The 11,642-nt window shown below is 34.1% G+C and overlaps 2 protein-coding genes across 5 annotated transcripts; one reads left to right on the top strand and one right to left on the bottom strand.

Annotated features, from left to right (window-relative positions):
• Window positions 1-202: 202 nt before the first annotated feature.
• LOC145132331 (uncharacterized) lies at window positions 203-3,129 on the top strand. 2 transcript variants are annotated; one of them, XM_079067083.1, is made up of 5 exons: window positions 203-1,971; window positions 2,044-2,120; window positions 2,199-2,310; window positions 2,394-2,497; window positions 2,582-2,753. In XM_079067083.1, exons 1-5 carry the CDS (start codon window positions 604-606, stop codon window positions 2,604-2,606), a joined length of 1,686 nt encoding a protein of 561 aa, XP_078923209.1. In that variant the 5' UTR covers window positions 203-603; the 3' UTR covers window positions 2,607-2,753. The 2 variants fall into 2 exon arrangements, with proteins under 2 accessions (XP_078923209.1, XP_078923208.1); XM_079067082.1 differs by having other exon boundaries at window positions 205-1,971; window positions 2,394-2,510; window positions 2,582-3,129.
• A 4,169-nt stretch (window positions 3,130-7,298) lies between these two features.
• On the bottom strand, window positions 7,299-9,972 carry LOC145134254 (Pentatricopeptide repeat (PPR-like) superfamily protein). 3 transcript variants are annotated; one of them, XM_079069128.1, is made up of 4 exons: window positions 9,894-9,972; window positions 8,127-9,785; window positions 7,927-8,025; window positions 7,299-7,751 (listed from the first exon to the last, which is right to left on the bottom strand). In XM_079069128.1, exon 2 carries the CDS (start codon window positions 9,689-9,691, stop codon window positions 8,141-8,143), a length of 1,551 nt encoding a protein of 516 aa, XP_078925254.1. In that variant the 5' UTR covers window positions 9,692-9,785; window positions 9,894-9,972; the 3' UTR covers window positions 7,299-7,751; window positions 7,927-8,025; window positions 8,127-8,140. The 3 variants fall into 3 exon arrangements, with proteins under 3 accessions (XP_078925254.1, XP_078925255.1, XP_078925253.1); XM_079069129.1 differs by having other exon boundaries at window positions 8,127-8,472; window positions 8,635-9,969; XM_079069127.1 differs by having other exon boundaries at window positions 8,127-9,969.
• Between the last annotated feature and the right edge of the window lie 1,670 nt (window positions 9,973-11,642).

Below are 11,642 nucleotides of genomic sequence, written 5' to 3'. Positions count from 1 at the left end.
AATTCACAAGAATATCGTCCCGGTCTCGATCCGATCGGTTCTATCCGATTCCGGTTCCGGTTCCGACCGGTTCCGGTCCAAATGATCATCCCTACCCACCCACTGCTCTCTAGTTTTGTTGAACACCTCCAAAAGCTTATTCAAGCCACCGAACCGACCCGATTTATGTCGATACACACACGGCCCGGTCGTTGTCGGGTGTGAGACGCTGCTCCGCTAACAATGGAAACCCCAAAAGGAAAGATACTGCCAAAGATTGGTAGGTACTAAAGGTCCCCGATAACTCCAAAACATTGTTCTTCAATTCTTTGATCTTTCTTGGGAGTTCGGATTTACCAAAGGTGCCCGATAATCCTCGATTTCTAGTGTTTTACTTAAACCCTGACAATTATCGCCCTGACTTCCACTTCTTCAATCGGATTCACAATTATCTGGGTTGTAGTTTGATTAGAATTGTAGCAATCATTTGATTAATTGAATTTTATGTGATTGATCGGTACTATCAGTTGATTTTTGAATTGGTTCTTTTCAAATTTTCCGACGATCGCCGAATTTTGATTAATCGAAGTTCTTTGTGATTGATCGCTTATTTTGAGTTCAAGTATGGCGGGTGTAGAAGATAGTGATGCCATGTTGAGTGATGTGGAAGAAGAGGAAGACCTTCCGGCGCCGATTGTTATTGGAACTTCACCGTCGACTGAAAATGTGTCGGTTGAGAGATTTCGAGAGGTGGTGGCGGAGCTCGATCGTGAACGACAAGCTCGTGAATTAGTGGAGAAATCGAAATCGGATTTGCAAGTTTCGTTTAATCGATTGAAAGTTCTGGCACACGAAGCGATCAAAAAGCGAGACGAGACGTCGCGCCAGAGAGATGAACATCTTAGATCAAACGAGAAATTATCTTCGGAGTTGGCTGAAGCTGTTAAGGAAAAAGAAGAGTTATCGACGCAGTTGGCTGAATTCGTTAAGGAAAAAGACGAGTTGTTGAAGCAGAAAGGTGATTTCGCGAAGCAATTAGAGGAATCAGTGAAGGCCAAGGATTCATCTAGGTCTGAGATTCAGACAGCTGCCCAGATGTTAGTAACCGGAATCGATAAAATATCAGGTAAAGTGAATAACTTCAAAAACTTCACGTCCGGAGGATTACCTAGGTCGCAAAAGTACACTGGTTTACCAGCTGTTGCTTATGGAGTGATCGTGAGAACTAATGAGATCGTTGATGAGCTTGTTAGTCAGATAGATTTAACAACCAAGTCAAGGAATCAGGCTAGAGAGCAAATGGAACAGAGGAATTACGAGATCGCCATTGAAGTATCAGAGCTTGAAGCTTCAATCAGTAGGCTCAGAGAGGACGTGTCAAAGAGAGATTCCGTTCTTGAAGGTTTAAAGAAATCAATGGAGGAGAAAGACGAGATTCTATCAGAATTGGAAAACGAGTTGAATGAGAAGCAAGATTTATCAAGTGAATATGGTAATAAGTTGAGGGTTTTGGAATCACGTATGGATTCACAAAGGCCATTACTTGTTGATCAATTGAATCACGTTTCAAAGATACATGACCAGATATGCAGTGTCATCAAGATAATCAATGGTAACAACAAAGAACAATCAGATTTATCAGATTCCTTGTTTCTTCCACAAGAAACAGACATAGAGGAGAATATACGAGCCTCTTTAGCTGGAATGGAGTCCATAAGTGAATTAAGTTCACTTCTTTTGGAAAAAACAAAGGATTTGGTAATGGAAAGAACCCGAGAAGTGAAAACTCTAAACGAAAAAGTCACTCAGTTATCAAAGGAGAAAGAGCATATCGGGTCCTTACTAAAGAGTGCTTTATCAAGAAGAATGTCATCCGATCTTTCTTCAAAAACCAATGAGCTGTTTAAAGTAGCAGAAAACGGATTAAAAGAATCCGGAATTAATTACAAGTTCAATGAAACTCTTACAGAGGATGATGAAATATATAATTTGGTTAGTATCTTATCATCATCATTAATTTCACAAAATCTTTTTTTAGCTAAAATAATTCTCTTCTATACACAGGCTGGTGCTCTTGAGAACATCATAAAACAATCTCAGCTTGAGATAATCGAACTCCAGCATACGGTTGATGAACTAAGGTATTTTTTATTTTTATTTTTGATAATGACATCATGTCTGATTGTAGCTATAACTTTGGTGTGTTATTTGTAATTAAGGGCAGAGTCGAGTTTACTTAAGGAACATGTTGAAGCTCAAAGGAAGGAGCTTTTGCAAAGGAAACAAGAGGTGGAAGAACTTGAAGAAAAGGAGAGAATAGCAAATGAAAATGTAAGTATGTTTTCTAATGATTGTGTGATTGAGGATCAAAATTTTTTAAAAAAAAAAGTTGATGATATTGTTTTGTGGTGTAGGTTGAAGGGCTTATGATGGATATTGCTGCAGCTGAAGAGGAGATTGCTAGATGGAAAGTAGCAGCACAACAGGAAGCTGCAGCAGGGAAAGGTGTTGAACATGAGTATGTATCACAGGTATGCTTAAAAAAAATCATATTATAATTTATGAATCAATAAACTGATTATATACAAAAAAAAAACGATAGTTATCTAGAATACGTAAAGAATTAGAAGAAGCAAAGCAAGTTGTGATGGAATCAGAGAAGAAGATAAAAATGAAAGAGGAAACAGCAGGTGCTGCAATGGCAGCAAGAGATGCAGCTGAGACATCATTAAAATTAGCAGACACACGGGCTATTCGTTTGAGGGAGAGAATTGAAGAGTTGACTAGTCAACTTGAACAACTTGATACACGAAAAAATTCCACCAATAAAAATAGTAGGCCAAGATACGTATGCTGGCCTTGGGAATGGCTCGGGTTGGACCCTGTGGGAGTGGGACCCACCCGCCAGCCGGACACGCCTCAGAATGGTGCAAATGAAATGGAGCTTTCTGAACCTCTTCTCTGAGGGCATTTTTGTCCTTTTGGTCAGTTTTTCTTTTTCTCTATACACTCGAAATGAATAGATTTTATGAATTTTTTTAGTTTACTGTACAGAAGATATGAATTTGGACAATTTATATGATTGTTGGTGATTTTTTTTTTCCTTTTGTAAATGAATTTGAAAAGAATTTATTGTGGGGTTTTTTCTTTTGTGATTTGTTAATGGTGAGGACGAGGGCATTTACGTCATTTTCACAGAAGATCGAATATCTTTCGGATTGTAAACCTGTCAAGAATTAACAAAGAAAGATTAGAAAAATAGGGTTTTGAAAAAAAGGGTTCTCACATTTCTTGTTTTTTGGTGGATTATTGAGTTTCACCTGAGAAAAACGAAAGCCAAAAGGATATGATTGAACATTAAAGATCCACAAAATCCTGTGAATGATGAAGATGAATGAAATAAAATTATATATTTTATTAAAAAAATATATTTGATGGACTAGCTGAAAAGCTAGCTGATAAAAATGATGTTTGATAAAATTAACCGAAAAGCTAAATGAAAGATATAAAATTACATAAAAGGGCATTTAAGAAAATGTGTTTCTATAATTAATTAAGGGGTATATTTGAATTTTTTTTAAAAAAACTCTTAAAAATCTAGTCTAAGTAGTTTTTTAAAAAGCTAGCTTATAAGCTATTTTTTGGTTTGCCAAACACGACATATAGGCTATGTTTGACGTACTAACTGATAGCTGAAAAACTAGCTGTGGTACGCAAAACACAACATTAGCTTGTTGGGAAATAAAATAATTTACATATATTTAATGGTCATATGTTAACTCAAGGACCATATCCAAAATAAAAAGAAACCACAAGGATCATGCAAAAACAAGTCATAAACCCTAACAAAGATGTGAAATTGGGTTATTTGACTTATTAATATTAAAATAATTTTGAAGGATCAAAGTATGTTCGTAAGTAACTCTCTTTCATGTGCAAGTGCAAACAACATAACTCTATTACTTATGTTAATTAAGTATTAGGCCTAACAAAGTATATTTGGACAATTGGGCCTATTTAGCGTGTTGGGTCTAATAAAAGAATTGGATCCATCAAGTATAATGTATTCAGCTCATGAAGTTGGGCTTCTTAGTGTTGGGTTTATTTCAAGGGTGGACATTGTGTAGAACTTGGTGTCACCTGTAACGCTACTTGGAATTTAAATGGTCATTAACCTATTCATTCTTTTAATGACCATAAATGTTAAGAAATTATCAACTTGGGTAAGTATTTCACATGGTCTAAATTGAAGGATTAGTATGTGCAAGTGTGTTTGTGTATGTGTGTGTGAGAAAGAGTGAATGAGTGAGAGAGACTTTAACTTCTAGGGGTTGCCTTTCATTCTCTAAGACATATGGGAGGAGAAATAGAGATGAAGAAGAGAGGGAAAGCTTCATTTCATTGGGAAACTTGAAATTAATGGTGTTTGATTGTTCTTCATGAAGTTATTTCATCAAATTACGCTTGGGGAATCAGATAAGACATCTCCTTCCTCTTGAAGCTTTGGTTTTAAGGTTTGAAACTCCAATAGAGGATAACCGATTGATCTCTCTAGTTCAAAATTGATGGATTATTTGGTGAATCGAAGATGTTTACACTTTCCACATGTATTCTAATGTCTTACTTTCAATTCAAGGAAGAAATAATGCGAGTTTTTGATGTTAAGATGATGATAATTGTGAAAGCCTTTAATTATAACATTAAATTGGGATTGTAGTGTTAACTGATATTTAGATTAGTGTTAAAATATTGTTTTGATGCTTTGAATCAAACTCGAGCATTAAAATTGATCTCTATGGCTATTTGGGTGTTAAAAAGTGCAAAATCCTCGAGTTCTATAAAAGAAATATAGAGTTTGCTATGACCTTGAATTTCCGAACGACTAAAAACTCTCTCGAGATGGTCCTAAAGAACGATGAATTAGAAAAAACAAATGTTTAAAATACGTAGGATAGGAGTTTGGTGACTAAAAAAAGAACACTTTCACTAGCAATTCTTTTTTCACAGCTTAAGTAAGAGGCTAGCAGAACTAGAAAGATTTTGTTTCCCCGGTACAGTGCTTTCATCTTTCACTTCTGCTCTGTCTTATTAACTTCATATGATGATATATAGTGACATAATTTCGGAATAATTGATCATCCGAGATATTATTGTATAATTTTGGAATGATGCAATTATAATTTCAAAAGTACGTACGATTAGTGATAAGTGATGAATCAAATCTCTACAAGTAGATTTCTTCGTTCTATTTATCTTTGTAATATATTTCATTATGCATCCCTTCTTATATAGAAATATTAGCAAGAATTTTTTTTCTTCGATAACACTCATTGAAATAATAATGAAAATTTATGATGCCTTCTTAATTATAATATAGATGGTATCATAATAATATAACAATTTTAAACGTTGTAAATAAATAGGGATATTCTAGGTATGGTTTAGGGTCAAAATTGCACAAACTATATCCTGAAAATTTTAGATTTTCAGAAATCATAGACTTGTGGTCCTAGCGGTTTTTGTTGTTTGATGTTCAGAAATACGTAAATTTAGCCAAATGTTAATAGATTTTTAATTGTTATATTTACTAATAAAATAGGAAACAAGAAATCTTATAGAGGTTAATCTTAGACATTTTAGACCACTAGTACCCTTCAATGCAATCTTCTTTATTCTCATTTTGTTAGGTTAATCTTAAACATTTTAGACCACTAGTACCCTTCAATGCAATCTTAGACATTTTAGATCACTAGTACCCTTCAATGCAATCTTCTTTATTCCCGTTTTGTCTGGAGGTTAATCTTAGACATTTTAGACCACTAGTACCCTTCAATGCATTCTTAGACATTTTAGACCACTAATACCCTCCAATGCAATCTTCTTTATTTCCATTTTGTCCAATTAGTATAAGACCGCAAACTTGAATGGTTAAGAACGTTCTTGACGAAGCTGCTTGATGTTAAATATGATGAATTTTCAATAAATTTTTGAGTAAATTACACGAATGGTCCCTATGGTTTGCGGTAATTTGCATGTTTGGTCCTTAACTTATTTTTTTAACTCGGAAGCTCCCTACAGTTTGTTTTTGTTGTGTGTTTGGTCCCAGTCTTACCTAAAAAGACTATTTTTCACTTGATTTTTTAATTTATTTAAATAAGGAGGGGTAGGTAAGATAAGGTAAAGTGAGGTGGAAGTAGGGTTGGGGGTGTGGTTATTTAAATAAATTAAAAAATCAATGGCAAAATAGTCTTTTTAGGTAAGACAAGGACCAAACGCGCAACAAAAACAAAAAGTAATGACCTTCCGAGTTAAAAAGATAAGTTTGGGACCAAGCGTGCAAATTACCCCAAACCATAGGGACCATTCGTGTAATTTACTCTAAATTTTTAGTGAGAAAAAAATGTTCTTTCTATTTTATTTCGTTAAATATAGTTTATTCTCCTAATATACATTATAATTTTTAATTAGATAACAGTGTGAAAATTTATAAATTATATGTATTTTGAGTTTGGGGTATTTTTGTCATTGTGAATGAATTTAATTCCATTCCTTTGTCTATTCCTGCCTACCAAACAACATGAATTAATGATTAGTTCCATTACAATAGAGTAACCAAAAAGGACAATGGAATGGTAATGATCCATTCCATTACCTCGTCTATTCCATTCACTTGTCATTTCATTCCATCATACCAAACAGACCCTAAGTATGCATTGACCAAAAAAAATTCATTAAATTCGAATTTGTAGCCATCAACACCCCATTTTTAATTTCCAATCTTTGAACCAGATAAAAATTGAATTTCCAAAAACGTATATCATGAAAGTTTTATAGATAGTTGTGTTTCTTTGTAGATCATCTTGAATCGCCTTATCCAAAGTAATGAGAAGAAGTCAGATTTGATTAAAATATTTTAGCACGATCAATCCGTCCATATGTCATTATTTGTTCGTTTTATCTTAAAATTTCACCATTCATTTTACGGGTAACAGTCAAGTAATGATCAAAATATATTTCGCAGTGCGGTTTGAACTGTTGTTTTATATTTAAAAACCACCATATATTGTGGTTTAGCAAAACTATAAGCAACAAACTTCACCTCAAAGAGTTAAAAGTTCTAGATCGCAATCATGCATATGTACACAATGCCGATGGTTTGTAGATCATCCCAAGTTGCAATTTTGATGGTTTGATATAATATCACTACTTACAAGGAGTATTGGAACATGGATGCTCATGGCTTTTGAAAAAAGATATATAACACATAATGGAAAACAAATAACACGTGTCAAACATTATGGAATTAAATTACAAACAAATGACATCATGGAGTTCTCTTTTAAAAAAGAAAAATACAAAATTACAATTGAACATTTTAGAGCTCATTTTGTGGCTACATATTTACATCAAACTAAGTTTAGATATTAAAATGTTTCATCAATCGCTACCCTATCCAAATGATTTTACAAACATTTTTGGACTCACATTTTTCATTATTAAAATCCAACTTGGAAATTGTTTTCCATTTGTTTCATAAAATGTTTATCACATGTTCTCAAAAACAGAACATGGTTTGTCACCTTATTAAGTTATTAACATCTTATTGTCTCCTTCAAGTGCTTCAAAGCCCATTTGTTACACATGACGAGACAAAACATAATAGACTGCTAGTCTTGTACTGTGTTTGGCATGCATTGGACTAGAACAATAGACTCACTCTCGGCTTCTCGTATGTGCAAATGACGTAAATGCCCTCCTCATTTAACGAGCACCTAATACAAATTGAAAATAGTTACAACTTAAATTATGGGTTGTAGTTAGTCCATAAATAGTTACAACTTAAATTATGGTTTATGATCATGAACAATCGAATCTCTAATTGATTCTTTTATCTTAAAGACTCAAACCATTTCATAATTTGCAAACAAAATATGAATACATGATTACCTTGGTCGGCAACTTGAAGTCAATTGGAAAGATGATGAGACTTTGAAGTGGCATATCAACTCTACTCATATGCCCAACTTCAAATCAAAATAATTCAACCTGAAATTTCATGTAGAAAAGATTATCATGATACGAATTTTAAAGATATTATTGACATGTAAAGAGATTCATGGAGGGGTGATAATTGATAAAGTAGAAACCTTTTTTCCAATACTTATATGCCATATGCATGTTTTGAATGGATGGATTTAACAAGAGTCTCTGAAAGATCTGTATCAAGAGTAAAACCTTTATTCATCATCTCATCCCACACATTACAAGCCAATGAAAGCTTCTTTTCATGTACAAGTCCTCTAATAATCAATCTAAATGTCACTTCATCTGGATACAAACCTTCAACTTTCATCTTCTCAAACAAATCCATAGCTTCACTTACCCTAAAACCCTTACAAAATCCACCAATAATCGCATTATAACAAACAACATCAGGCTTAATCCCATCTTTCACCATATCACAAAAGATATCATGACCCATTGATATTCTCCCTGTTTTACACATATGATCAATATAAGTTGTATATAATACACGATCAGGTGACAAACCCATTTCTGTCATTTTATCATAAAGCTTCTTTGCCACATTAAAATCACCTTCTCTCAGAAAAGATTTAATCAAAATGGTAAAAGTAACAACATCTGGAAGAATACCTTGAATGCCCATTTCTTTAAATAACTCATACGCCTTCATAGTGTTGTGGGGCCCTTTACAAAGAGCTTTAATGATTGTGTTATAAGATACAACATCAACCATACCTTTCACTTCCATCTTTCTCACCATTAACATGTATGCTTTTTCTATACGATTCACTTTGCAAAAACCTTTGATGATTTGGTTGTAACTATAACTATCAAGCTTCATACCACTTCTCTCCATACTCTTCATTAGCTTTTCAGCTTCTTCTAACATCAGTACATCACAATAATAATTCAAAAACATGTTGTAAGTAACCAAATCAGGTGGACACCCGTTTCTTCTCATAAAGCTCTTGATTGCTAGTGCTTTATTAAGGCAACCAGCTTTACAAAACCCATGAATAAGAACATTGTACACTTGTGTGCTGAAGGAAAGTTTCATCACAGCTACTGTTAATTCATAAGCTAAGTCAACCTTTCCAACATTACATAAACCCAAAACAAGAGCTCTACAAGCATTGGAATCTGGTTTTATACCTTTTCGGATCATTTCATGCCACATTTCAACAGCTTCATTGAACTTTTTAGCCCTCATTAGACCGTTTATAACAGTGGTGTAGCTCACAACATCAGGTTCTTTACCCTTCTCAACCATGTTTGTCAACACTGTTAAAGCTATGTCCACTGAGCTTTCAGAACATAGAACATTTAAATACATATTGTATGCCCACATATCAGGCACAGCTCCTATTCTATTCATGTCTTTTAAAAGTTTATCAATCAATCTAAAGTCTTTAACTTTACATAAACCACATATAAACCTTGAGTATGTGAATGAGTTTAAAGAATACCCTTTTGGAATCATGGCATCGTAATACAGTTCCACTAATTCGAAACGTGAATGACATACCAAAACGCCAATGATACGGTTGTAGTCAATGCTGAAAACTCGACAATCTGATTGAGACATTTTGTCGAACACTTGGAGGGCTTTGTCTATAAGACCAGTTTTAACGTAGTTTGATATGAGGGAACGGTATATGAGCCGATGTCTGCCAAGAGCTCTATACATATCCAACTGGGTATCTCAAGATATACATATCATCAGATTGAGTGAACTCCGAGCATGAAAACAAACTCGGAGATGAATATGCTCAGATGGTGAACTGTAAAAGCAGAAATGAATCGGAATGTAGAATTACAGGACCGATTTGTCTTGTTTAGTTGCAATTGCACACACGAAACACAGACGCACTGAAAGAAATGTGAGATACCTGGTCGGCCGTGGAGCAGACGGCGAACGAGAGAGAGAGGGAGAGAGAAGAGAAACATCGATGGACTCGGATACTGAATTCATATGGGTTAAGGTATGTGGGCTTTATGTTTGGGCCTATATATATAATATGCCTAATAGGAACTTAATTAAATTTTGGTCATCCAGTTTTAAATTATATCATGAGAAATTAAATATCCTCCTACTTTTTGTTCCTACATATCCTCCTACCCAATGAAATGATGACATGTGTAACATTTAATGTTCATTTAATGAAATTTAATGATATTTTAGGATACTAATATGACACATGTCATCATTTAAATGGATAGGAAGATTAGTAGGATCAAAAGGTAGGAGGATATTTAATTTCTCTTATATCATATCCTGGTTTAACTCAGAAGCAAGCATGACCTAAAATACGTTTTCGGATTTGTCCCCAAAAAAGTATGAAATTAGACCGATCTAAAATAGGGATAATGATTTAAAAGGGTAATATATTTTTCGATTTGTACACATTTGGTCACTGAGTTTTTTTTTCGTCCACGTTTACCCCTTCAACTTGTTAAACTGTACACATTTAGTCATTATGACCGGTTACTCCATGTTAGCCGGGAAAAATGACTTAATAAGGTAATATATTTCTAATTTTGTACACATTTAGTCCTTAATATTTTTGTACACATTTAGTCCTTAATATTTTTTTGTTTCAAAATAAGTCATTTTTGTTTTTGTACACATTCAGTACTTATGAATGTTTTATTTAGGTTTTTCTCACGACATCTTACGTGGGACAATCATTGACGAAGTGTGTGGGGTTGTTGATGTTTATGTGTAATGTCTCATTTTCACAACAAAAAAATTTCATTTTTAAATAAGGCAAAACTCCCTAATTATAAATCCATTATTAAGAAAAAACTTTTATTCAAAAATACATTTATCGAAAATCAGAGTAATATAAGAAACACAGAATCCTCAATATTGTTGATGAGTGTGTACATTTATGCATTATCCTTCCCACGACCAACGATAGAACCTGAAAACATAAACAACTGGGTAAGCACAAAGTTTAGTGAGTTTCCCCCAAAATACCCGATACAACAAACGTATTATCATGCATAACGTTCCCACACTCATCAGACTGGAATACCTTGGCCCAATCAGTCATCAGACTGGAATGCCAACATGCAACAGGTCCAATCAGTCATCGGACTGGAATACCCAAGGTTTGTTGGCATGCCGCCTTAACCCAACAGCTCATCTCGAGTCTTCGTGCCTATAGCTTATAGTCGGCCCGCACCAGGTATCTTGGCCTACAACATATAGCAGGACCACCTCAAACTATCCCACCACTATATGGCTATCCCACATAAGATGTCGTGAGAAAAACCTAAAAAAATCATTCATAAGTACTGAATGAATACAAAAACAAAAATGACTTATTTTGCAACAAAAAAATATATTAAGGACTAAATGTGTACAAAAATATTAAGGACTAAATGTGTACAAAGTGAGATATATATTACCCTATTAAGTCATTTTTACCGGCTAACCTGGAGTAGCCGGTCATAAGGACTAAATGTGTACAGTTTAACAAGTTGAAGGGATAAATGTGGACGAAAAAAACTCAGTGACTAAATTTATACAAATCGAAAAATATATTACCCTTTTAAGTCATTATCCCATCTAAAATAATATTGGACCAAAAAAAAATTGGATTGTTCAGAGACCGGTTAAAAAAAAGGCGGGC

Source organism: Lactuca virosa, chromosome 8 (assembly GCF_052849685.1).
Source record: "Lactuca virosa cultivar CGN04683 chromosome 8, Lactuca_virosa_CGN04683_v6, whole genome shotgun sequence".
Lineage (NCBI taxonomy): Eukaryota > Viridiplantae > Streptophyta > Magnoliopsida > Asterales > Asteraceae > Lactuca > Lactuca virosa.
The sequence above is the reverse complement of the archived record's forward strand: the minus strand, read 5'-3'. Positions and strand labels throughout refer to the sequence as shown.

What these genes read in the sequence shown, in the direction of transcription:
- LOC145132331 (XM_079067082.1), top strand. Translation starts at nt 604, where the DNA reads ATGGCGGGTGTAGAAGATAGTGATGCCATGTTGAGTGATGTGGAAGAA. An exon ending in CATACGGTTGATGAACTAAG is followed by an intron (nt 2,121 to 2,198) that starts GTATTTTTTATT and finishes TTTGTAATTAAG; the next exon opens with GGCAGAGTCGAGTTTACTTA. An exon ending in AGAGAATAGCAAATGAAAAT is followed by an intron (nt 2,311 to 2,393) that starts GTAAGTATGTTT and finishes TTTGTGGTGTAG; the next exon opens with GTTGAAGGGCTTATGATGGA.
- LOC145134254 (XM_079069128.1), bottom strand. Translation starts at nt 9,691, where the DNA reads ATGTATAGAGCTCTTGGCAGACATCGGCTCATATACCGTTCCCTCATA.